The sequence below is a fragment of the Sebastes fasciatus genome, chromosome 24 (assembly GCF_043250625.1).
Source record: "Sebastes fasciatus isolate fSebFas1 chromosome 24, fSebFas1.pri, whole genome shotgun sequence".
Taxonomy (NCBI): domain Eukaryota; kingdom Metazoa; phylum Chordata; class Actinopteri; order Perciformes; family Sebastidae; genus Sebastes; species Sebastes fasciatus.
Window position 1 is genome coordinate 5,542,990 of NC_133818.1, and position 27,847 is coordinate 5,570,836.

At 38.8% G+C, this 27,847-nt stretch overlaps 3 protein-coding genes across 10 annotated transcripts in view; 1 reads left to right on the plus strand and 2 right to left on the minus strand.

The window, feature by feature from the left end:
• LOC141762743 (glycerol-3-phosphate dehydrogenase [NAD(+)], cytoplasmic-like) overlaps nt 1–27,847 on the minus strand; it is a 144,325-nt gene that overhangs the window by 94,443 nt on the left and 22,035 nt on the right. The window lies entirely within an intron of this gene.
• On the minus strand, nt 600–3,440 carry mtrf1 (mitochondrial translational release factor 1). The gene is made up of 9 exons (XM_074626781.1): nt 2,935–3,440; nt 2,503–2,600; nt 2,341–2,422; nt 2,139–2,246; nt 1,824–1,996; nt 1,625–1,742; nt 1,403–1,539; nt 1,194–1,292; nt 600–938 (listed from the first exon to the last, which is right to left on the minus strand). The coding sequence occupies exons 1-9, from the start codon at nt 3,329–3,331 to the stop codon at nt 801–803; spliced, it is 1,350 nt and encodes a 449-aa protein (XP_074482882.1). The 5' UTR covers nt 3,332–3,440; the 3' UTR covers nt 600–800.
• Nucleotides 4,406–27,111, plus strand: ccdc122 (coiled-coil domain containing 122). 8 transcript variants are annotated; one of them, XR_012592892.1, is made up of 7 exons: nt 4,406–4,546; nt 4,905–5,020; nt 5,834–6,232; nt 6,314–6,430; nt 7,014–7,087; nt 7,276–7,406; nt 26,056–27,111. XR_012592892.1 is itself a non-coding variant. In XM_074626813.1 (7 exons), exons 1-7 carry the CDS (start codon nt 4,519–4,521, stop codon nt 26,071–26,073), a joined length of 834 nt encoding a protein of 277 aa, XP_074482914.1. In that variant the 5' UTR covers nt 4,406–4,518; the 3' UTR covers nt 26,074–27,111. The 8 variants fall into 8 exon arrangements, 4 of the variants coding, with proteins under 4 accessions (XP_074482914.1, XP_074482916.1, XP_074482917.1 ...); XR_012592891.1 differs by having other exon boundaries at nt 26,059–27,111; XR_012592894.1 differs by lacking the exon at nt 26,056–27,111 and adding an exon at nt 25,081–25,098.

Sequence of the window (27,847 nt, forward strand, 5' to 3'; positions counted from 1 at the left end):
CTTTTTACTGAGCTGTTATAATGAAGATGTGCAACACTTTTATAGTCTTATCTCATGTGTACAATATTATAATTTCATCCTGTAGTCTGGTAAGAGCAGATTTATCTATACAGAGCAATTCAAATACTTTTTGTATTTTCCATATTTGTATTTTTTTTACCATTGTAAGTAATGAGAAGCTAGTAAAGCATCTTTGTGGAAATAGCATTGCAATATATTGACTTTCATACAGCAGTATGAATAGAAGGGATTAAAGATGGGATACTGAAAACTTTGTCAGCAAAATTATTTTGAAAATTCAACTGAATGGAGGTCAAACGAGTTCAAATGAGTCGAGGAATGTCCTGGAGGTTGCTGTTCAGCTGGCACAAACATGCAGGGTGTGATGTACTTTTGGTGAGAGCGTGTGTATAAAGCTGATAGGTGGCTTCACCGCACCCTAATTGGCATGGAGGATATTTACCTACCATAATAAATGGTAAAACTGATAAGCAACTGCTTTTAATTAATCCTTAAACACTTTAAAGTATTCATAATTTATAAATAAATATTAATTTACAAAGCTGTAGTTATTTAGGGAATTGCCATGACACAAAATACATAATTTAATATTTTATTACAAAAATAAAAACGTCTTAATTATGAGTGAACTGCAGTTTGTCTTACATTGCATCATTTGCAATGTGACTATTGCACAAACATACATTAATATTAATATTAAAATAATATATATTTCAGCCCTGATGTGCAGAGCCATTGGAGAAATGCATCCATCGAATGACATTAAGTTGTGGTGGGTGTCAGTCTGCAGATTGTCCCGACTCTGGTGGTTTCAGGCTGCTGCTGTTCTCCGCCGCCTCCAGAAGAGCCTCCCTCTCTGTATGCTCAAGTACGTCAGAGATCAGATCATGGAGAGCCTCCCCTCCTCTCATGAACTCCTAAACATGGAGAACACATGTGACATTGATAATGAGAAAGAGTTGGTGTAAAAGAAAATAAAGATACAACTGTTCTATGCTCTCGCTAAAGCAACCAGACTCCATTGAAAGAAACAGTAATTCTACCTCACAGACTGCGGATCTACCGCTGCCTGGATCGGTTATTTTGGTAGACCAGTAACTCCTGTGTTCTGCGAGGTAAAATTACTGTTTCTTTCTTAGGATTTATGAGAGATACTCTCCTTAATATTTTACCTTAATATCTCTAGTAGTATATCCAGTCCTGTGGTCTGTGACACGATCCTGGCTGAAGTTGTAGGTACGAATCCTCTCTGACTGAGAGCGTGTGCCCACCTGTAGTTAGACACATGGGAGTAAACAGATTAAGACGTGGTTAAAAAGGACAAATGTCTGTGAATATTACATACATTTTTCAGGTAAAAATATCTTAAGTGTTCACTCACCTGCTGCTTTCGTGCTGTATGCCTCTGCTCGGTCTCTTTACCCATCATGCTCTGGTAGAGCCGGGCCCTCAGCATACGCATGGCGGTGTCTCTGTTTTGCAGCTGAGAGCGAGTCTGCTGACACTCAGCTGTTATACCTGAAGAGAGGAGAGGATGACAATGAAAATAGAAATAAGCCGAGCTGTCTCTACTGTGGAGTAGCTTGATTTGTTGATGTTTTACCAGTGGGAAGATGAACGATGCGCACTGCGCTGTCTGTTGTGTTGACACTTTGACCCCCAGCACCTCGAGATCTGAATGTGTCGACGCGAAGATCCTTTGGATCAATGTGGACGTCAAACTACGAGCACATAGAACATAATACTTTTTAATCATGCTGATAAACACACAGACTGATGAAAAGTGTTAAAGTGAAGCGTACCTCCACTGGCTGAGGCAGGATGATGACAGTCATGGTTCCTGTGTGGATCCGCTGCATCCTGGAGGAGAGGCCCACCTCAGGGATCCTCTGCACCCGGTGCGTTCCTCCTTCATGCTTCAGATGTCGGTACACATCCTCCCCAGCTATTCTCACTGCTGCATGGTGCAGACCACCTGACAGAGACACTCAGTCAGCCAAAAACATTCTGCCTCCCCCCACTTTAATGCGGTTGTTCTCAAACATTTGTTCCCAGACCCCTCTGCAACGGCTGCAAAAGATGATATTGTCAGTAATAAAGACAAAGATGAGACTTACCATACTCAGCAGGTGTGTAGTTCAGAAGCTCAAAGTCCCAGTTCTTGTAATAGGCAAAACCCTGGTACATGTCAAACATTTCTTTGGTGAACTGCTGACAGATGTCACCTGAAACAGCAGAGACAGATATTAAGAAAACATACTTTATCAGCAGCTACCTGACAAATACTGGTCTTCAATTATAGTTTGCATTCTCTCTTACCTCCTGTTGTCCGTCCTGATACAACCTCCAGCAGAATATTACTGGAGTCAAGAGGGTCGTTGGGCACAAGAGCTCTGATCAACTGGAAAGAAAGAAGATGCACTCATTAACTGCTCTATAGCAAATTTACACACATATTTGATGATGCATTTGTGTTCTTACGTCTCTTCTTAGGGCTAAAATCTTGCAGGAGATTTGTGCTTCTTCATCTTTTAAGAGCTGGGTCAACTGTTCATCTTCATCTTTGGTGCCGGCTGAACCTGCAGTCAGGAGTGAAGCAGATCATGGTATTTGTATTCTCAGATATTTTGATATTATCTGCATTTAACAAATATTAATAAAGAAAAAAACAACTAATTTACAGCTGAAAATACACAATGAATATTCTAAGACACTAAAGCACCAACTGTGCTTAGTAATACACAATGCAATACCTTTATTTACTCCCTTAAATTCATAATGTCAAGACTTTGTGGCACTGAATAGTGAATTTATATTAGTTATTACATGCATATAATTTAATTTCCTATGTCATTAATAAAAAAATAAAATATTTTTATATTTTGAAAATTGTTAATGACAAACAATACTCACTGTGCAGAAGTGAAAGGACTTCCTCCAGGTCTTTCAGGGATTGTTTAATGCTCTCAAACACACCAGCCAGAGGCTGCAGCTCTGTGTGTTTCTTCATAAGCACCTTCCTGTCTGTCTCACTGAGGTATGCATGCTGTAACTTCTTGCTGAGGTCTCTGAACTCCTCCATGAGCTGCTGCAGATACCTCTGGATACACTCAGTCTTGTACAAATCCCCTAGATCACTGTGATAGAGGCGGTTTGGTGCTGCTGGACCTCTCCAGTGTTGCAGCACCTGTGTGTTGTTATTCAGACTAATGTGTCCTGTTAGTGTGCTCCATGATGCTGTTCTTCTTCCTCTGCTGCTGTAAACACGACTACACAAAGAACACAGTCGAAACAAGCGATTAACGAGCATTTTCAGTGTGATGAGTAAAGAAAAACACTTAAAAAACGTGTTGTTGGAGTGTTTTCATCAGCTGTCACTGCAGCTGGCCGGAACCGGATGTAGTTAGGGAAATGAGACGAAGTGCACTCTGGGAACTGTAGTTTTATTGTATGAGCCGTTAGGCCCATAAAACCGCATAAAACCAATATATAAATACCTATTGATCTAATAATTGGCTAAAAAAGTTTTAAAAAATAACGTTAATTTATTTATTAAATTATATTTCATAGTTTCATTTGCTTAAACACGCAAATACCAATTTTATTGTTACATCAGTTAGCTATGTTGTAAATGTATGACTTAAATGTCGTAAAATTTATGAGATTTTTCTCTTAAATTTACCACTTTTCTTTTCTTTTCTTTTTTTCTTTTTTTTACAAATTTAGAGTATCATAGTTTTTTTTTCTCATAAATTTACGACTTTAATCACGGAAATTCTGAGTTTTTTCTCGTAAATTTGTGAATTTCTTTCTCGTAAATTTACGACTTTAATCACGGAAATTCTGAATTTTGTCACGTACATTTGTGAGTTTTTTTTCATAATTCTACCACTTTAATTTGAGAGGATATCTGAGTTTTTTTCTCAGAAATTTACCACTTTAATTTTAGAGAATATCCAAATTCTTTTCTCGTAAATTCACGACTTTAATCACAGAAATTCTGAAATTTTTCTGGTAAATTTGTGAGTCTCTTTCTCGTAAATTTACGACTTTAATCACGGAAATTCTGAATTTTGTCATGAACATTTGTGAAGTTTTTTTCATAATTCTACCACTTTAATTTTAGAGAATATCCAAATTTGTTTCTCATAATTTATGATTTTAATCACAGAAATTCAGAAATTTTTCTCGTAAATTTGTGAGTTTTTTTTCTCACAATTTTACCACTTTAATTTTAGAGAATATATAAGTTTTTTTCTCGTAAATTTACTACTTTTCTCAGAATATTAGCGCCCTACCCCGGCTCTGTATTTCAGTTTATTTTATTTTATTTGTTTTTTACCTACAGTGGCTCTAATACGCCTAATATAAGTAGTCACAAAGATTATTTATTGTGACATATAAAAGTAAACTCAAAGCCAATTTAGTGCAAACGGCTAACGTTAGTCTACGGCTTTAACGTTCTAGCAAACATAACATTAGCTAACTGATGCTAAAATGTCAAACTTTAGAGCGCGTGAAGCCGGTAAGATATTAAATAACTATAATTAAACATGCTTATTGACCATAAATACATATAGTTATGTATAAGTGTGTTTAACTGAGTTTATAAAAGGTGATTTAACTGAAAAAACTGAACTAACTTTGTTAGCCAATTAGCATAAACTTAGCTAACTGAAGAGCTGTTTTGAAGCTTTAAACTTGCTATTAACTTGCTAGTTTAACTAGATTATAACCTCATTAACTTCATGTTTAACATCCTAACATGTTGTTATGTGTTCATGGGTGTCCAAACTAACTTATTAGCTGCCAACAATGCTTTATAAATGTGACTATATTAACAATCAGCTGGTTTAATTGACTTGTATTAACTGTTTCCTCAGGATCACAGGAGAAACCTGGGTTCTCATTAACCAAGGCAGTGGAGGACGTCAGCCAACACGGCTTCGCCCAGACCGAGGCCCTGAAAGACAACCAGAAGACCCTCATCTCCCTGCAGGTTCACCTTTAACCCTAGTTTAATTCACTATAGGCTCAAGATAACACGGCTTAAATAAGATCTGTCTGGAGCCGCAAAACATGTGATCATTGTGATGAAGGTAACAGAGTTTATAGTCTAAGTTTATAGTATATAAGTATAATGCAGTGAGGGACAAAGAGCAAACCACATTGAGGGAAACAACATCTGAGATTACAGAATAAAGTCGTACTACTACGAGAAAAAGAGTTGTAAAATTACGATAATAAAGTCATAACTTTAAAAGAAAAAAATCCGTAATATTACGAGAATAAAGTCAGAACTTAACGAGAAAAGAAGAAAATAACACGTAAAATTACTACTTTATAATATTATGACTTTTTTTTCTCATAAACCTAATACTTTATTCTGAAAATCTCCGATTTATTTTTTTTCCTCAATGTGGCCCTAATATGACTTTTTTCTCGTAAAGTTATGACTTTATTCTGTAATCTCCGATGTTTTTTCTCTCAATGTGGCCCTAATACTCCGTAATACATTTTGCTCTTTGGCCCTCACTGCATTAGACTTATATACTATATACTTAGACTATAAACTGTGTTACCTTCATCACAATGATCAGATGTTTTGCGGCTCCAGACAGATTTTCTTTTTTTCTTTTGCGTAAAATGTCTCTTTTGATAGTAAAGGTTGCTGACCCCTGAACTAAGAGATACATAATAGAATTAATAACTACAAATATGCTAATTTTATTAGCCAATATTGTGGTGGCACTTGTACTGTTTTTGGGGAATAGATACTGATCTGGACATCTTGATTTGCCTCCTTATCCAGGCAACTCTCTCAGAGGTTGAGGAGAAAGGTGAGGTGGCGGAGCAGGAGCTGAGATCTAAAGTGAGGGAGTTCCTGATGCTGGAGGGCGAGATGGAGCACCTGGAGCGGCAGGCCAAAGTCCTGCATGATCGCTGTGCATCCATCGGCAAGGAAAACACAGAGCTACAGATTGATATAATGGAGGAGGAGGAGAACGCTCACATGGCTCTGGCAAACTTCAACACATATAGAAATAAGATGGAGTGTCACAGAGCTGCTGTGTTGCATGCAGCGAGCCAGACGGAGGCCCACAAAGAGCTGGAGGAGAAGAGGATGCTGGTCCGGATGCTGACACAGAAGAAAGAGGAGCTGAGGGAAGATTTGGGGAATCCAAATGGAAACACAGTGCAGATGGCAAAGGTGGAGAAACAATGAATGTTGTGAATTTAAAAAACTTTATATATAATTATTAATTTAACATCCTTTTTTCTTTTCTTGCAGAGTGAGCGTAATGCTCTGAAGATGCAGTTCTCTGTGATGAAGGAGACTGTAGCGAAGAAGAGAGAGCAACTACAAAAAGAGTTTGCAACTCATACCCAGATAAAGAAAGACATAGAGGTATGGCAAAGAGAAGTGGTGAATTTATTAGTCCAAAACCCAAAGATATTGTATGTTTTCTATCACAAAAGAGTACAAAACACAGAAATATTCACATTTGCGAACCTGGAATTAGTGAATTTGTACCATTTTTGCACAGAAAACTACGACCAAAGCAGACAATATAGCATTTCAAACTACAGATACTGCCAATAAAATACTCACTTAGTTCATTTTTCCATAAAAATACTTAAAATGCAGACTTGATCAAGGTCCCATAATGCAATTTGAAATGTAAATAAACAGAAATACACCATATTATACATTATACATATATACAGTCATACAAGTGTTAATACACAGATATGTCTTAATAATAATAATAACAAATGAAGGTACGGCAACTTTGTCATACTAATAAAGAAATCCCCTTTTATATCCCCAATATTTGCAATTACATAAATAAAAAGTACATAAATGCAACACCAGATGGCTGACTTACACATCACGACTTAATCTAAAAATCATAATATGAGTTCCTGTTTTATCCCAAATAAAAACTCATCAAACTGAACTTTTTGTTTGTGTGTTTTCACTCCTTCAGATCCAGAACAGGCGCTATGAAGCCATCGTCAAGCGGCTCCACTGCCAACTGAGCCGGGCTCAGGCTGCACACAGGTAAAATACATAAATGCAAAGTGATGATACCACTTATATTCATACAACAAGTGCATATGTTTTATTTAGGGATGGGCATTTCAATGGATGTTTTGCACAGATTCTAACAACAACAAAATGAAAATATTTTGTTCTTTTTAATACATTTAAAATCTCTCTTTACCGCCTTTTCATTTGTAATTTAACAGGATATGTTCCACATATTAAACGCTGCCAAACTGTGTGTGCTTCACTCAGGCAAATGTCTGAAGACGTCTACCACATGGAGAGAGAGCTAGCCGAGCTCAAAGGGCAGCTGGAGTCATCTCAGGACTCAGCGGTCAGTGGTCATTAAACTGGATAAACATGGTTTTATAGAGGATTGGTTTGTTATCAGATTGAATGTAAGCATGCAGTTACTAGAAGTGAACAGCTGGGGGCAGCAGTGTCAACTAAATGTCTCGCTATCTGTCTCACTTCATCACAAAACCCTCACCTAGTAGTTTGATATAACATAACCATTATGTGTTCCTTTAAATGCACAAGTTTTGTCAGAGAGAAACCAGTAGAAGTATTAAATTATTCGTCTGTTATCACGTTATTTGACTTCTTTTAATAACAGGACAGCATGCACTCTCCTGCTGTTGTTCTGGGACTAAATCGGGGGCAACATCAGGCGTGCGTGGGATGGGATTTTAGGTTGACAGTTAATCGGTTTGTCCAGTCAGTGTACCGCACAACAGAAGCCAAGTGTCTAACTCTTAACTGTCTATGTGGTGCTGTTGTTTTGGTACACGCTGTTCCCGCGTCCGCTTCACTGGGTCGCGTGACGGGCCGCGAGGTGACAGTCCCACTGCCGGGCTAACAAGGGCGTGACTGTGCCACTTCAGCCAGAACTCAATAACTACTTAATTAATGAAACTGCCTTTTCAGAAAACTGCTGCCATGTTCACATAGAACTGAGAATGAGGGTACATTGCAGATTGTCGTTACCTATCATCTGCAGTTATTAGTCAACCACTTAATAATAAAATGAGCTATTTCGAGACAAATGCACGCAACTATTTGACATTTAAAAACACTCCATGAAATGTTTGTGGAAAACTAGTAACCTATAGTACCTACAGCTTTAATATACAACCAGGGAGTCTGGTTGAATGTGTGGGAGGTGAAGGACTAAAATTTAGGAGTGTTTTCATTACCCACTCAACCACAAATTGTAGTTTAGTGGGCCATTTCCTTAAAGGTGCGCTTGGGGAGTCTATCCAGCCAGTCTGGCTGCCGGCTTTACCGCAGTCCTGCTCTGTCTGGCTGACCTTATTAGCATGTTCTCAGCCTGACAGCCCCCTCCAAACCGTCCAAACACAACATATTACACACTGAAATTTATGGGCAAACGTGCAGCGAACATCCTCTTAGAAAGGACAGTCCAGTATATATAGAAACACACTGCAATGTCACTGGCAGAGGGAATTTACATCTCCCCCTCTGAGCGTTCACATTGTACAGTACAAGCACGTGCTCCTCCGAACAGCGTGACCTTTAAAAATACACGAGACATTTCTTTTTTAACCTTGATTCCCTCTCGTCAAATGAACTCATAATGTGGACAAAACGCTGTTAAATGCGACCACACATGCATCGTCAAGCGCTCTGTGTTGCTCTTATTAAACAAGGGGAGTTCCTTCGTATGGAAGTCTTTAAATAAATGAGCTATTTAAGCCGAGCTAATTAGGGAATGAATTAACACCGGCCCTCTACCACTTGCTGGTTTTGTTTATTTGGCTGTGACACATTTGTCTACTCCACTTTGGCATCAACCGTCACTTCAAAACACACTTGGCTGCTGAAATAGAAAGCATAGAGGGGGAGTAAAAATAAACTAAACTGATATGACGATATAAAAAGACATAAAACAGTCAACTTTAATCAGGTTTATTACCCTTAAAGGCCTTTTTTACAACTCCAAGACAATAAAAACTGTGGATCTGTGTTCTTTGACCGTTCACCTGATAGCAATCTGTTGTTAATGATTGTCATTTATTAATTTAAAACTGGTCTTCCTCCCTACAAGAAACATCTCTTTCACCTTGAGTTCACCTTTTGATAAACGAGTACGCCAATAAAACGTGCTTGGCACGCTTCACATCGACTGATGAGCTCATTTATTTCTCTGTGCAACATTATCATCTTGAGTAGATGCAGTGCATCGTTTATTCATTTTGCCTCTCGCAACAACATCAGGTCCATAAAGTAGTCCATAAGAAGTCTAAATTCTCTGATTGCAGCTTCTTAAATGTGAATATTTTCTGGTTTCTTTACTCCTCTATGACAGTAAACTGAATATCTTTGAGTTGTGGACAAAACAAGACATTTGAGGACGTCATCACGAGCTTTTCATCAACGTTTTCTGACCAAATAACAAATCAATTAATCCAATCAACAGTTTAATCGGCTATGAAAATAATAGTTGCAGCCCTAGTGAGGAGCGAATATCTATCAATTACAATATCTCAGTACAGTTAAAGTCACTAATTAATGTAATTAGATGAGTTAACACGGTAACCGGAAATGTGTGATGTTAAATAAAACATATAAAGTTAATTAAAAAGCAACATTTAGACCGATTAGGTGCAAAAAAAGTACATCCCAATGATGAAATCTACTGAATATTTAAAAGTAAAAGCAATTCTGTAAATATTTTCACAAATTCAGCTTGAAATTAGACATTTTTCCTCCAATCCACCCTGAATCCTGCGTCCTTTTGCATTTTCAACATGCACTTATACCAAAAATACTGCTGCAGTCTTTGTCTTCTGTCTGTTTGCATAAAACCCCTGCAGCTGTCTGTGCTGTTTGGTGTCTAGCTGTAAATCTTAAGCTTGTTATATAGGAGCAGAATGACAACCTGTAATTTCATATTCTGGTCTCGGCCGCATTTTGTTTTACACCGTCGCAGCTCTGCTACCTCCATTAAGGTTGCACTCCATTTCGTGCATGATTTAGTCTGACTGGCACATTTATGGTCGCTTGCACCTCCTCTGGCTCGCTGCCCGTGTACTGTATGTTACGTGGAGTGGATGAGGAATCGTTGTGTTCATGCCTCGAGTGTTGGGCTGTGTGTAATAAATTCCTAAACTCTTACTACTGTAGGTTGAGGTGTATTTACTGCAGAGTTTGGCAGAGAACGGCCAACATAGCGGCGGAGTGCTGATGCGCTGTGGGAGTGTGTTTATTTTGCAGGTTGTGTGGGTGTGAGAGAGAGAATGATCTAAACTGCATGAAAGTCTCCAAAATGAGTGCATGTTTTCATGTGCAGCTGTTAGTGTTTTAGTGGTTTTATCTCACCTGCAGGTGCAGGTGCAGGTGCATGCTGGGACGTTATCTCTGACTTCTGTGGCAGCCATTAAGGGTGCTTTCAGAAGCCAACATTTAGTCCGTTATAAACTCTGGTGTGGTTTGTTTGGGCAGCTGTGAACGCAGTAAACGTGCTCTGGTGCGGATCAAAATAATCGGTCGGTCTCGGACCGCTTCCAAGCGAACCAAAACATAGGCTGCCTGCGTTGGTATTTGTTGATGGACCAGCCCGTTCTCATTCCCAGGGCGTCAAATAACAATGCTTTGTCACGGCCGTCAGCATTTGATCATGATTAATCGCTTATTTTTATCTGTTCGAAATGAACCTTAAAGGGAGATTTATCAAGTATTTAATACTCTTATCAACATGGGAGAGGACAAATATGCTGCTTTATGCAAATGTATGTATATATTTATTATTGTAAATCAATTAACAACAAAACAATGACAAATATTGTCCAGAAACCCTCACAGGTACTGCATTTAGCATACAAAGTATGCTCCAATCATAACATGGCAAACTGCAGCCCAACAGGCAACAACAGCTGTCAGTGTGTCAGTGTGCTGACTTGACTATGACTTGCCCCCAAACTGCATGTGATTATCATAAAGTGGGCATGTCTGTAAAGGGGAGACTCGTGGGTACCCATAGAGCCCATTTTCATTCACATATCAGGTCAGAGGTCAAGGGACTCCTTTGAAAATGGACATGACCGTTTTTCTTCGCCAAAATTTAGCGTAACTTTGGAGCGTAATTTAACCTCCTTCACGACAGGCTAGTATGACATGGTTGATACCAATGGATTCTGTAGATTTTGAGCCCGCTATGACCTAAAAATACAACTTTCCAGCTTATTGACTAATCCTTTTAGCTCTGCTTCCAGCCCTTATGAAACCAGACACCTTGCTTGTATCTTCTATTCATTAACAACTGACTCCCACCCAGCAGCTGGTGAGTTGTGGGTGGCACTTCACCTCAACTGACTCATGTTTATGCACACAATCAGCTGAGCTGTTGTGGGCATAAACACACTGAGTAAAGTTTTCCTATAGCAGTTACACCCCAGAGATAAAGGTGAGGTGATGAGCTGTCAGAGAAGAAGAAATACACCCCGAATGACCTTCCTCTCTGTGTCGCAGCAGTCAGGATGTGTTTGCTCTTGATTTTAGAAAGATGCGGCGGCTGATCTTATCCCAGAGAAACCGATATTTCAAAGCTACCGGTAATTGTTTTCCGGCGACTTTGAGAAGCTTATAAACTCCCCTCAGACAAACAGCTCGCTTCACCTCCAGAGACCTGACAGACTTTATTTACCTTCTTTTGTTTGTGCAAGTAATGACTGTCTCTGTAAAGTCATCCAGATACCTCATCAGAGCCTCGCAAAGCTGACTCATGAAACAGGTCTGTGTTTGTGCAGGAGGGGAGTGTAGTGTGTGTGTGAGGAGGGATATCCCTCAGAAGACACTGCTGGCCTCTAATTGCTCCCATTGGTTCTTGTTAGACTAAACAACACCAGCTTGCCAGTTTACCCACAAAACCTGCTGACTTCCACACCAACTTTAAACATCCGGCCTGGTTTTCACGTTGCTTTAATCTCCTCCGATATTCCCACCGATGTTCACTCAAATACAACCCGTGATTTTTGCATGACCTTGCAATACCTGTTGTGAAATCAGGCATTTCAGGTCACGACAATCCCAAAACAAGCCGGCGGAATCCTGTAGGGACTGGAAATACTTTAATAATTGTCAACATGTGAGTCATTGATGACTAAAATCGTCCACTGGGTTCGTCACAGGTTGAGAGCTGTGCCCTTTTAACTGTACACACAGAAACCTGCAGGTAAAAGGTGTTCGGAGCTATTAAAGGGTGCGGTTAGGTATCATACTGAGGAATGTTTTGATTTGCACGGGCACGAAATGATCCACAGTGTGACCTTGGGAATGTGGGATAAGATAACTCAAAGGAGCGTGACTTGAGGTTGAGGTTTCAGGAAATAACCAAGGCCAAAAATAGATGTAATAAACAAAACCTTTAATCTCTACACACACGCACTCACACTCCCGTATCGGAGCCCCACCTTGCTGCTACCTGAGCAACGCAAACAAACACTTTAACATCCTGGTATCCACAGCACATTATCATTTATTGAAATGCATGTCAGGACACATTCAGAAAGCCTTTGTCCTAAATCCAGTTTACATCATATAATACACGTGGGCGGCTGTTGTTTGCCTCCACATATAGAAGAACTGTGACATACAGTGAGACTCAACTGAATCACGAGTCCACTTGCACACCTTGCAGTATATATATATATATATATATATATATATAAATATAAACAGTATCTGTATATGATATATCTGGTCCCTCTGCCAAATGTACATCTGTAGGCGTGCAGAGTCAGTGCTTCTCACCCACCCACCCAGCAGTGAGTCACTTCAGTAAAAGCTGCTCAGCATTTTACCACTTTTAATCCTCCAGCACTAATCGTGGTGATGGAGGAAGTATTCGCAGCTTTTACTTAAGTAAAAGTAGCAATACTACAACTTAAAATACTCTGTTACAAGTAAGAACATGTAAGTGTTACCTTCAAACTGTAGTATAAAGGTAAAAGTACTCATGAGGGAAGCAAAATGTGCTCTTGTCGGTGTTATATTATTATTAATCATATTCTTGATATTGATTTGGGGACACTTTAATAGGCTACTCTATCAAAAAGTAAACACAACTACAAGCCAAGTATACTTTTCTGTATACTTGGAAGTATAATCCAAATAATTCGCAAGTCATTTAGCGTTCAATAAGAACGCCGTTCTTGCTTTTGACAAAAACGTAAAATATGCTACGCTCAGAACAACCCAAAGTGTTGTTGAGTTATTTTATGTTTGTTTTCCGTACTTCTGTTGTACTTAATTTCCGTACATATTTTAAGCCCAACCATGAGGTTTTTCCTAAACCTAACTAAGTGGTTTTTGGTGCCTAAACCTACGTTACCGTCGTGTTGTTGCGTGGCGTAAAAATGACACGCATAAAGGCTAAAATGCGCTCTCACGACACACAGAATGTCCTTATAATGTGGTGCTATTCATTCGCCTTTTAAATGCCCAAGTAAAGTACAAGTACCTCAGAATTCCCACCACTGATAGTCTCCTACAGTAGCTTTTGTATTTTGTTAAAGCCTCAAATTATGCAGAGCCACTTCTCACTTTCTTATGGATGTGTGATGGGCAAGTAAACACATTAGGAAGATGATTAGTATCAGTTCTTCTGGTAAAAGGTGTTAATCTGTTTGTGCATGTTCAGCGTGCTGCAGCAGTGTTTGCATTAAACTCCTGACTCATTAGATGTGTCCTACAGTGAAGTGAACATCTTTGTCTCTTTGATTATTGTGTAAAATATAAAAGAAAAGGCCACGATGTACGTACAACAACATAGTCCACAATACAGCGGCTAATCTTCCTCGTCCTAAATTTGACGTAAATGCAAAGTCAGCCATCCCTTATCATTTTATAGCAGCCCTACTTATAAATAGCGTTGTAAATAAACAGTGTAATCTAGGACACTGGATGCTTTACATGCCAGATGCAGGACCGGTAAAGGCTCTGGCCTGCTTTGAAGAGATGAGGAGCTAGAAAGTAGGGCAGTTAAGGGGAGCAGCAGGGAGTCCCGGGTCGAGCATTACGTCATAAGAACAAGTGCGAGCAGGAGGAGGGGGCTTGCGTCGGCTTGTTTCCTCTCTAATTGCAGTGAGAACAGTGAGACAGTAAATTATGAATGGTGTGAAGGAAGTGAAACTGAAAAATATCCCCCCTCTCTCCTACACCTCAGTGTCTTTTTTTCTCTCCCATCCAGAGATGGAAAAGCTGTGCACTGTCCCGTACATACTGTTCCCCCTCACACAGGCACACAGAAACCACAGCTGCGGTTTTATCACGCGGCAGTTTTTTCACACATCGCCAATGAAAAAAAACACGAGCAACATCCTCCCCCCTTTACTCCGCCCTGTACTGTTCCTACAATGTTCTTATATGACGGAGAACAAATAGATGAATCTCACCCCTGAGCTGACGACACGCTGATCTATAAGACGCTTTTTATTCTTCAGTCTTTTCAAGCACACCTAAATATCATCTAGCGATCCCAGCTGACATCAGTGTCCTTAAGAGGTTGTAGCGGACTCCGTCTTAAATCTAGAGCGAAGATACTGGTATCATATGAAACTAGAAAACCTAAGGAATCCATTGGTATCAACCGTGTCATGTTATCTTGTCGGGAAGGAGAGTAAATAACGCTCCAAATTTTGGCGAAGGAAAACTGGCAAGGTGATGACCTCTGACCTCAAGACATAAAGACATTTCCACCATAACTTAATGCAGAAAATGCAGAAATTGGTGCATAGAAATTCACCAGAATGCAGTAAATGAAGTGTTAGCATGCTGAGCTAAGAAGGGGAACATATTAAACATTATATCCCTAAGATCTTATTGCGATTTTAAACATTTTGCAATAAGATATATTGTGAATTATAACCTTTTTTCAACTGCAAATTGTGCAGTTTGTGAACATCTGTTTTATCTAATAAGATACAGTTTTCACTCCGTTCATCTCAGTTTTCATTCTCGTAAGGGACCCCTTTGAAAATGACAATGCCAGTTTTTCCTCGCCAAAATCCTGAGTGCGCTACAACCTCTGAAAGACAGAATAGCATCCATCAGATTGTTAAGAGGTTAATAGTTGATATAATAAAGGATCAATACTTGACGTCCGATTAGTACTATGCTGTATCATTCAAGCTTCTCAGCTGAATGAGGAAGAAAGACGTTCCTACAAAGTGAAGCTACATAAGCGTTATGTTTTTCAGTATTGCAATGTGAAAATCAGCTCCATATAATGTTAAAATGCTTGACTTTATCTCCCACACACCTCCTTCTCTGGAGAAATGTAGGTTAAATATATGACATTTACAACGTCCCTCTGGCTGCAAAACTAATGACGAAAGAATAAAGCCATAAAGACTCTTTATGGTTTTACTTCTCCAGACTGAGATAAACACATCACGCAAACAAGCCCAGCAGCCTTTCTCAACTCCTGCTTGTGAAGAGGCTGCTTGTTTACCTCTCGGTACTGTAACCAGGTGTGTGTGGGTGTTTAGACGCCACTATTTGCCTTTTTCCTGCTGGTGTTTTTTTTAAAAGAGAGCGTCAGCGGCCGGAGTGGCTGCAGGTCACAGAAACCATTTGGTTTGCATGAAGAGACCAAAACCATTGACATTAAAAGGACATTTTAGCTTTGAAACAGTCCCATTTTTGCTGTTATTTCACAATGCTGAGGTGTCAGTCACCTACAGAGAGAGACTAATCCTTCAAAACATGTCGTATTACAAGCTTTGTTGTAAGCCGTGACAGCAGTTAATGTCTCTGACACTCTGTATTGTGAAAAAGACAAACGACATACAGCTACAAAACAGACAATACAGAGCAGGTAAAAGCCTGAAAATACAGTTGTTTTTTTGTTTAAAGCACTTCAGTATTTTACACATTGTGCCCACGCTATGCTGTATCGTGACTGCAGCTGAAACACTGACCCCTCCTCTGCTTTTGTTTGCTCTCAAAGCCTCCACTATGCTTCTTTGTCTACATTTATCAGTCTGTGAGTCGCACTAAGCTTCAATTCCCACATTTCTAAAGTTACAAATACAGCATTAGTGTCGGTGATGGATGAAGGAGAGGAATAAGATCTTGTTCAGGAGCATTTTTGAACACAGAGAGGAGATGTGAATTAGTCTGGAAGCTGAGTGTGCTTTTAAATCGTTGACGATGTGACAATTCAACAATGTGTTAATGATGAGAAACTATTTGAGCGCTGTTGTAAGAGAGCACAGATGTATTATCTCACGGTGTTAAAGCTCTGGAGGTATAATTAAGTATAATTTAGTGCTAATAAATTTAAGTTTCTTTGTTGTAGGGCGGCAACTAATGATTATTTTCTTCATTAATCAATTAGTTGTTGGTCTATAAGATGTCAGAAAATGGTGAAAAATGTGCATCAGTGTTTCCCAAAGCCCAACATGACGTCCTCAAATGTCTCGTTTTGTCCAAATATATTCAGTTTACTGTCACAGAGGTGCAAAGAAACCAGAAAATATTCACATTTAAGGAGCTGCAATCAGAGGAAAGGCAATCCCAGGAGCGACTCTAGGTTTAGATGACGTTTAATTATTATTTATTTAATATGCAGTGGCCTTACATTTAGTGTTTTGTGAACATATCACAATCACACCAACTTCTCAGCCTGAAAATACACATTAAATTGAAAGTAAAGTAGTACATTTTCGCTGAATATTGTCTCTATTTTCTTTTAATTTGCACCAAACTATAACGTTTTTTTTCAGGAAGTTTCTTGTAAATGATCTTAACCACACACCCGTGAAGTAAAGCCTATATGTTACTCTAAAAAGGTGAAGAATTAAGGATGTTTTTCCACATATTTTGATCTTATAACAGTCATTTTAAATGCAAACTGTTAGTTTATAACAAATATCAACCCTTTATCTGTTTTATGTCCAGAGGGCAAAACATAATAAACATACTCCCTCCCAAACTGGAGACATGTAGTCATAAAGAACATCATGTATTTTAATAACAACACACCACAAATATCATTATATGCATGCCACATCCCGTTTGTGCTGCAGGCGTTTTAACGCTCATATTTGCAGCACCTGTTCGGTTCGATGAGGACACGGTGTACAAATATCAAAAACAATGCAATGAATGGAAACGTCTGTCTTTCAGTGCACATGTGCATATGGAGCGGGGCGGATACATGCTGATGCATGTGTGTGTGTGTGTGTGTGTGTGTGTGCGCGACTCAACTGTATTCTATACACTATGTACTAGAACACCCTGTACTTCCCAAAGCCTAAAAAACCTCTCTGCTAAAGAGAGGAGGGGTGCTGCTGGTGGTGCTGGTGGTGCTGGTGGTGGGCTCTGCTACGAGGAGCTGCCAACAGTGGGGTTGGCCTACATATCAACTCAGCATATATCCACTATATCTTTGTGTCAATCTAGAGTGATTATTTAACAAAACAAGGCGATAAATGTGTCAGGTTTTTGCCTCTTGCTCTGGTTTTCTTCTTCTTTCTTGATGGAAAACGTCAGCAGCTGCATGAATAGATAATATATCATTGGAAATAGAGGCTGCATTAGTTTAGTAGTGAAATAAAGAGAAGAAGAGGAAAGAGAGTAAACAAAGAGGAGTTGCAGTCAGTGAAGGATAAACAAAGGTTTTCATCTTTTTGACTTTACACAGTGGAAATGTAAAGGCTGGGTGGCAGATTTAATCATGCACAAACATCCATAAAGGTGTTATGTGTATGTTCAGCCCGTTCGTATGAATGGCATGATAATGCAAAAGGCATTTAATGTGCAATAAGAATCTTTCTTTTTGGCGTGTCATTTGTACGCCATGTAGTCTGTACTGACTGTAATGTAATGTAATGCTACGCTCAGAGCTAGTGATGTAGAATAAAAAGCGAGAAAGGCCGCTTATCGTGGACGGGAGGGTCCAACAAACACAGGACTTTTAACCAGGAGACCGGTGTTTTTGTAATTTACGTCTGTGACGTGTTTTTAGTACTTATGTTAAGTTATTTCCGTACGTATTTTACTTAGTTTACGTATTTATTTTAAGCCCAATCATGATGTTTTTTCTAAACCTAACTAAGTTGTTTTGTTGCCTCAACATAACCGCGGACGTTATCGTAGTTTTGTTGCGTGGCGAACAACAAATGACATGCAAAAAGGCTAACATATGTCCTAATGACACACAGAATGTCCTTGTAATGTCGTGCTATTTATACGCCTTCCCGTCAGAACAGTCTCAACAGTAAAGGGTCTGTGTGAGGTTGTGTTAGTCCGCACTCAGGTACGATTGCTGTGTTCAGATCTGCCCAAACTAATTGTACCAAAAGGAGAAAACTAACCGATTCAACCAGACTAACCAACGCAAGATTGGAAGATAATTACCTTACAATTATGTCTGGGTGATACAACCAAAATCTTCTATCCTGATATAGGTCATTTCATATCTCAATAACGACATATATCACGATATAGCATGTTTCCTGGTACAGTTTCAAATGAATGCATCTAAGTTATATACAACGTGTCAATTGCAGGGGATGATAAACAGTCTAATATTGATAACATTCACTTGCATACAATCATATTGCATAAAAATATATATTGCATGATGTCATGTGCCAGATGCTGCAAAGATACAACAGATGTCTTGTATCAATAGAAATATTAGCCTTGAACGTCTCCCTCAGATGGCATGTTTCTCTCTACACTCCTCTGTGTTTTTCTCTTTCTTGCCTCGGCCTGCGTTTTCTTCCTGCTGATGTTGCTCCACGTGTCGCTGTCTGCTGCCTGGAGCCGGACTGGAAACGTGAGGAGAACCGCGGATTTAAGGAGGGAAGGATTTAAAGGAACATGTTGAATTTTTGTTTCGGGGAGGGAGAGATTGTCTTAACAGGGAAGTTAGAGCGCAGATAGCAGACTGTGTCATGTGTGACAGTTAATAATTAAAATAAGAGTGTGATGAATGAAAGGTGGAGCACCATAGCATATTGATATCCATGTTCTCATCATTTATATAGGGCCTTGACAGATCTGACGGATTAATTATGACTTTATATTTTGGGAAATATGTCATACGGTAGCCCCGAGTTTACAAGTTTTCAAAAATATGATGTTTTGTGTGATATTTTTTGGGGGTTGTCTGCTCATTTCACGTTCACATGACACTAAAATGCAAAACAACGCACACTGTATTGTGTATTATTATATGTATTATTAAGAAAATCCATAATCGTTCACTATATTTGAGGCAACGTCCATATTTGTCACATTGCAACAATACCAAGACTATCGTGTAGACGACTTTCAACGTCAAAAGTAGATATGGAAGCAATAAAAAAGCAGAGGTTGCACGTCTTCCTTTCACCCTTTTAAAAAAGATAATGGAAGTGGAAACGAGAGCGAGGTGAGAAGTGAAGGACGGCGGGAGGAAGAATGAGACGGCGGCTGATTTCTCTTCCCGTCTCAAAATATAGGAAGCAAACAGGAAGCAGAGAGGCGATAGAAGCTGACCTCAGACTGTTTATCTTTGCGTGTGTGGTTGAACACGATGTACCAGACGTATACGAGGACACGGAGGATGCACAGAAATACAGTTACACTGAAATGAATGAAGACGTATTAGAGAGTCTTCTCAAGAGCAGAATTACTCCCCAAGTAAAGGAAGCTTCGTTGTGTCTGGAAGCGTCCGAGTGTCTCGCTGAGGTGAACAAATATCCTTTTGGTGAAAGTCAGGATTGGTTTAGCTTTGCTGTGTCAAATTATCTGCACACCCACCGTCCACCTCCCTGCAAACAAAGAGTGGGATTTGTGAGCTTTTTCTTGCAGATGTGTCAGTTCAGACAAGCAGATGTCAGCCACATGATGCTTATTTGCACAAAGCTTCCAGTATCCGGGCTGATCTAGGGTCAGGGCTGCATGGCTTTTGGTGCACACCTGCTTAAACACCCGGCCGTGCATAAAAAGGAAAAAGTCTGGATTTCTAACACACAACATTAGGGCTGTCAACGTTAATGCGACATTAATTGACAGTTGTAAACTGCTGCATACAGTATGTGTGTAAAGCTTCAGATAATTGCTTCACACTGTGGCATCGATAGTAATTGATTTCCATCCTCACACAGACCAACATCAACTGTTTGATGAGGTGAAGTGGAGGCCGCCTGCTCTCTGCAGACAATGTGCTGATCGGCAACAATCAGAGGGCGAGCGTGCGGCTGTCACAATGCCAGCGTGAGCATTAAACACGTCCTTCCTCCTCCGCCTCCACATCAGCACTCGCAGTTCAGACGGGAGGAAAGAGAAGTCTCGACCTAGTGCGACTCAGTAACGTGACCTAAAACCACAGCAGCGATCTCAGAAATAGCTGACCTGATTGAGATAGCTGATGATCTTTCAGGTCAAACCGATCCAGTGTTGTGTTTTTATCAGGGCTGTCAATCAATTCAAATATTGAACTGTGATTAATTGCATGATTGTCCGGAGTTAATCGCAAATGAATCTAATTAGTACTTAGTTTACATACTTATTTTAAGCTCAACCACGACGGTTTCCCTTACCCTAACTAAGTGGTTTTCTTGCCTAAACCTAACTGCGGACGTTAAGAAAAATGACACAGAAAAACAGGCATACAAATGACACGCAAAAACGCTAAAATGCATACTCATGACCAGGTTGCAGCTCCATTGGCAGCTTTTTTTTACTTATTACAAGCAAAAAACGCCTTATATTCATTGTTTTTTTACTTATTTTTTTAAGTGTCTTTTTTTCCAGTATTCATAAACTGAATATAAAGGAGATAAAGGGTTTGGTTTTGTGGCGTAAATGGGATGCCGTATTCAAGCTATTGTTGAAATATGTGTCACTTTGATACTGGAGTTACTGAGTCTCTTTAACTTTTATTATATGTCTGCAGAATATTTCATTTCAGTGGCTAAAGCTCTGTGCAAAAAACTATAAACAAAGCAGACGTGTTATTCTCCAGCTTCACTGTATGGCTCATAAAAGTCCTTCAAGCGTCCTTCTAATAAACCGGAGCAGTCGGAGCCATAAACAACCTGATTAAGAGCAAAGCTCTTTAAGTCAACACAACACTGTCGTCTCTCCCGCTGTGTCACTTCAACAATGGAGTAATAATGACTGTCTGGATGCACAGACACACAAATGAACTACATGCATGTCTGTCAGCCAAAACAAACAAAGAATGCAAATCATTTACTGCCGTCTGTCTAGTTTACTTTCCTCCTCATCATTCTGTAACACATGTCACCATTAATTAGATATCTTCTTCTTCCAGGCTAACAAAGAATCCCTACATTTACGTCAGCAGTAGATTCAGGAATAAACCTCCCTCTCGCGTGACATTTAATAATCTCAACTCTGCCCGTGCATGCTCATTGTTTTGTATTCATTACAAATCGTCTTGCAGATACTGAACACACAGCAGGAATGCAAAACCGCTAAACAAACGACAACGCAGACGTTTAGAGAACCAGTCAAACCAGAAGTTCATGATAAAGAAACACTTGAGACAGACAGACAGCTGAGTGAGGGAAGAGAAAGTCACCTTCCTGTTTTGACAACTCATCAGAGGTGGAAGAAGTATTCACATCTTGTACTTCAGTACTAATACCACAGTGTAGAAATACTCTGTTTCAAGTAAAAGTCCTGCATTCAAACTTAAGTAAAAGTACAAAAGTATCAGCATCAAAATATACTTAAAGCACCAAAAATAAAAGTACTCATTATGCAGAATGTATATTATATAATTGTACTATAATTATTGATGCATTAATGTGTTCATCACTTTAATGTTGCAGCTGGTAAAGATAGAAATCATTTTAATTATTTTTTCTGATATTTTATTGATATTTTTGGGGATATTTTACTTATGTTTTTTTGGCTATTTTACTAATATTGTTTTGGGATATTTTACTGATATTATTTTGGATATTTTAAAAAATTTTGTCTGACACTTTGCTAATATTTTTGGGATATTTTACTAATATTTTTGGATATTTTTCTTATATTTTACTGATATAATTTTGGATATTTTACAAATGTATCTGATAATTTATTAATATTTTTGGCATATTTTTCTAATATTTTTGTTGGATATTTTACTAATATTTTGGGAATATTTTATTAATGTTATTTTTTTATATTTTATTAACACTTTAATGTTGCAGCTGGTAAAGGTGGAGCTCATTTTAATTATTAAACTGCGGGTTAATTTACCCCGGGGATCAATAAAGTTTCATCTTAATCTATTATTACAACATCATTTATTGGTTGATTATATTTTGTATTATTAATCTGCAAAGTAATTTAAATTATCTAATAAATGTAGTGGAATAAAAAGTACAATATTCCCTCTGAGATGTGGTGGAGTAGAAGTAGAAAGTGAGTAAATGTACTTAGTTACTTTCCACCTCTATAACTCACACAGGGAGTGAGAGAAGGTGCTGAGGGGAGGAAAAGTGGAGGATAAGAGAGGGCCGTAATCCCCCATAATCCCCTCTCTCCCCAGTGGGGCGCCAGCGTCGCCCTCCGCGCTTCTGTCTGTGGTTTGTTTTCATATTTCAGAGGGCTCTCTCTCTCTCGGCGGCGGCGAGGGCACGTGTCTCTGATAAATGTGACTTTGGATGGAGGACAAACGAGGACAGCGGCACGCTGCAGACCTGCTGCTGCACGCTGACCCTGAGCTTCCCACCAAATCCCCATGAACAAAATCAGTGCTGCGTGGGCGTGTGGTTGGTTAACATGCTGCCTTAGTGATAGACACATTTACAGTCCTGTTTTTATGGACATTTTCCTCATTTGATTTGATAAATAATTCATTTTATCTAGAAGGAGGGGAGGGCCAGCATGAAGACAAATATTTTCCTACAATATGTGCTTATTTTAGTACAATATGGCAGCTGAGTTTTGGCACAAATAGTGTGTTTATGTTGAGTTTATGATCAAATGATACATCTTGACTGAAAATATGAAGTCCTGATATGTTTAATTATGAATTAAGCATCAAGCAAAACTGTTTTATCTGTCGTTTAATGCTTCAAGGTCCTTGTTTGTGCAGATGTTGTAGTTTGTGAATGAAAAATGTGAGCAAAAATCTCATTCTAGATTCAATAGTTTTGCACCAATGTTCAATAACAGACAGGATGAGAGGAGGAAACCCACTGACAACAAGGGAGGATGAGGAGATATGAGAAGAAAAGATAGCGTGACTTTTTATACTTTGTTTCTGCACAACTTTCTCTCTGATCTCTCAGCTCAATCTGCACTCTTTTAGAGCATCACGCATTTTTAATTTCTTACTAAATAAAGTAAAATCACAAGTAACATGCTGCCACAGCTCACTTTGCAGATGGGAGTTATTGAGTCTGAGCGTCTGTCCCAACGCTAAATCACACAAATTCATCTATGCCGATGACATCTGCCCTCGCAACCCAAGCACCGGATTTTGGTGCTCACCTTACAACACTGGATCAATACTACGCAAACCTGTCGCCTAAAACCACCTCCGAAACGTAAAGGCTGCCAAAGAACTAAACATCCAATTGAGCGGACTTAAGCTGGAGCTTGAAGTCGTCGTGGTTTTCACACTACATGACTGACCGGAGACAAGAGGTCACACACCTTTCACATCTTTCACCAGGAGGAATCCCAGATGAGGACTCCAAACTATGTTTTGTCACAAAAACATGAAGAAAGAAATACACGGCAAATGACGTGATACTATACGCGAGACACATTGCTGATGTTGTCGTTGGCGCATTGGCGTCTGTTTCCAGCGGTTTTTACACTCTTTTTTACTATTTATTCCTCAAAGTGCAACAACAACTTTGGTCCACGATGCTCCAAAAGGACAAAGACTACCCCCAACTACCAATCCACATAGACACCTACAACCCAAGTCTACTTGGGAAAAACAAACAAACACCTGGTGTCAGACCAACTTCCCAAGGAGACAGTGGTGTCAACACATTCAGGACCGGTTGACCTCTCCTAAAAGGAGGATTAGTCGGCCTCCGTACAGCAGACCAGGAGGCAACTGCTTGGCTCGAGGTCTTTGCATTCATTAGATAAAATAAATATTGTGTTAAAGAGCGGTGCTAGATTGACGTGACCTGTACTGACTTGTACTGCAGCAATGTAGGAAATCCCTCAGTTAGGCAGCTTGAAGAAACATTTCTATGACTTACATCACGTGGCGTAGTAGAGCTGGTAATATCCACACACGTTTCGAGGGTTTCTCCTACTAGCATCACATGATTCACCCTTCGTCTGTATTTTGTGTTTTAACTGGATGTTCAGCTCTGAGGCAGCAGCTGACTTGAGTTGAAGTTGATTGCGTGCACATGTGTGAGTCTGTGTGACAGAAAAGCAGACTCCACAGGCCGTCTATTTGTGGATTGATTGATTAAATGTGTGTCTCAATAAAACAGAACATCAGATTAATAATATGTCATATAATGTCCCTGTCCCAGTTAAAAGAGAAGACGTGATCACACACCAGTCAATGACTTCAAGACTCCCGATTACAAGACAACAAGTTGTGTCGGCTGTTGGCTTTAGCTATAAAGTCAGGTTTTATCCTCAGTATATTTGGGATTTTGCAACAATCAGGGTGCTATTAACAGGTTTTCTTTCTGTGTGTACAAACATGAGGCGTATTTCTGATGCCCCGAGACACTGGACAGGCTAATCCCCTCGTATAGTAGCGTCCTCGGGGGGCCCACATGAGGTGGGACAGTCTGGACGCTCCGGGTTTAACCAGCAGGCCACCTGCTTTCTCAGCAGAGAGGAGCAGCACAGAGGGAGGTTTAGTTCAGGGGGGGGAGAGGATTTTTTGGGGCATGTCTGGAAAAAATAGAGCTTGTATGCATATCAGTGTATGTGCATACTTGTCAATAAGAACTGTATAAGCCTACATACACTACGAGGAGCATGTAATGCACATAATGTAAATAATTGCCTTCTTTATTTGTGCCTCCAATCAGCAGCAGCGTCGTAAATAGACGAGGTTAATCCGTGTGTGATCCCTCGGCATGTATTTATTATACCATTATATTTTACTCAGGTTTTTTTTATATTTTACTACTATTTCGGGGGGATATTTTACTGATATTACTTGGGATACTTTAAAATAAATTTGTCTAATATCATTAAAATATCCCAAAATATTAGCAAAGTTGCTAATATTTTGGGATATTTTAATGATATTATTTGGGATATTTTACGAATGTATGTCTGATAATTTATTAGTATTTTTTGATATTTTACTGGTATTTTTGGATATTTTACATAAATATTTTTAGATATTTTACTGATATTATTTTGGATATTTTATACATTTTGCTAATATTTTTGGGATATTTTACTCATATTTTTTGGATATTTAAAAAAAAATTGTCTGAGCATTTATTCATATTTTTTCTGATATTTTAGTAATATTTTTAGGATACTTTATAAATACCTTTTAGATATTTTACTGATATTATTTTGGATATTTTACTAATATTTTTGGGATACTTTACTAATTTATTTTGGATATTTTACTGATATTATTTTGGATATTTTACTAATATTTTTGGGATACTTTACTAATTTATTTGGGATATTTTACTGATATTATTGTGGATATTTTACTAATATTTGTGGGATATTCTACTGATATTATTTTGGATATTTTACTAATATTTTTGGGATACTTTACTAATTTATTTGGGATATTTTACTGATATTATTGTGGATATTTTACTAATATTTTTGGGGATATTTTACTGAGGTCAGGGGGTGTAAAGAGGATGTTTTGGGGTTGATTTTGGGGCAGTATGTCTGGAAACAGTAGAGGTTGTATGCATATCAGTTCATACTTGTCAATAAAACCTGTGTAAGCCTACATATATACCAGCAGGCCCTAAGCATGTAATGCACATAATGTAAATATTGCCTTCTATATTTGTGTCTCCAATCAGCAGCAGCGTCGTAAATAGACGAGGTTAATCCTGTCCGAGTACATCCTGTCCCCGCCGCGGCGGCGTGCTTGAAGAAAACACCTTTTGTCAATGAAACAGGATTTGCGAAAGTGCCATCTGGACAGGAGCTCCGTCTCCACGCTGCGTCTGATCCACCGAGCCAGCCGGTCAGCTGGTCCGAGGTCACGGATCAGACTGACCTGAGGAGGAAGAGGAGGCCCGTCGACGCCCTCCAAATAGATATATTAATTAGATTTTGTCCCACGACACCCAAAAACTGAAGCTCTTGTTTCATATTTATCATACCAGAGGTGTAAAAAACACAAAGCTTTTCATTAAAATTAATTAATATCCCATTCAGCAGTTTGTTTTCATTAAGAAACACTAAAGAAGATCTTGTTTTGATGCCTGAATCTAGAGGAAATTGAGCTCTCTGCTGCTGTGCTTCCTAGAAAACGATGCTAATAATATCACAGAGAGCTGCTGTACCTCAAGGTCAGAATGTGACCTTGAAAATAATAGTCTTGGTGTAAAATGTGCACGTTAATTATCGCTGACTTGAATCAGTTTGGTTCATTTTGCACGTTAGATTTGCAGAAGAAATTAATCAAAATGAATAGGATAAATATTTACACCCCTATTTTATAGTGCACTTAGAAGGATAATACATTATAGTACATTAAAACTGGTTTAAATATTATTTTAAAGCATTGGAAAATAGCTAAAGCTCCAATAGAGGTAGAATCCTGTGATTAAAATGTGGTTTGGAATATATAACAATGTAATTAATATAAAAAGTGCCTGTGTTGACGTATGTGTTCCTTATTCTTTTAGTTCCTACACCATGTTTTGTAACATCTGTAATGTCTTCTGCTGCTGCATCCCCTTGTATGAACACATTATTACATATTAAGTGGAATATGAAGGTTATAATGTTCAGTTTTATCGACTTTTATTCAATATTTACTCTGTTCTCAGTGATATAAACCGTAATGAAGGTGAGTTTTATTGCATGGCCGTTGTATTAAACTGTATTTATGTTTAGAATAAACTGGGTTATACAAGACAGCTAAGTGTGGTTTCTACAGTCACATTTATGAGCAGTATGGCTTTCAGATAAGTATGTAGCATCTGTACATGTTGGGAGGAGATTATAAAAACTATTTATATTAATCCTATCTTAAATTTTACATTAATACTATAGAGACATTACAGTAGAACTATAAACCTATGGGAGATTAAAAGGAAGAGTATTACTATTTTTCTTTTTCTCTTGAAACGCACTTTTTTAATACCTAGTTTTGAATGCTATAATAAAAATACTTTATTATTATTATCCTTAAATTAATATAACAGTCACCTAATACTCATTTTATAACCTGCTTTTAATAATAGACACCTCCATATGTAATATAAAACACAAATAAATCCTATTAAATGACATTTTAAGGCCAATTTACACACAAAAAAACACCAAACATCCCTATTGAAGCTCCTTCACATGACGTCATTCTATATGTCTGCGCGCTCCCGATGCGCGTCCTCGCTAGTCGCTGATGTAATCCTGTACGTACACGTGCAGTGGGCGGAGCCAATCACGAGATGGCTGTATAGGGGCTCGATCCTCAGCAGCCAATCAGAGAGCCTCATTTAAGTCAATATTTACGTGGTGGTCTAGTGAGGACACAGACACGTTGCTTTTATACTGGGATGTCTGGGTGGACTGGGAGGCACTGGGGGTTGGTTATTAAGATAGAAAATGAGGAGGAGAGGGTTTATTTTTATTTTGTGG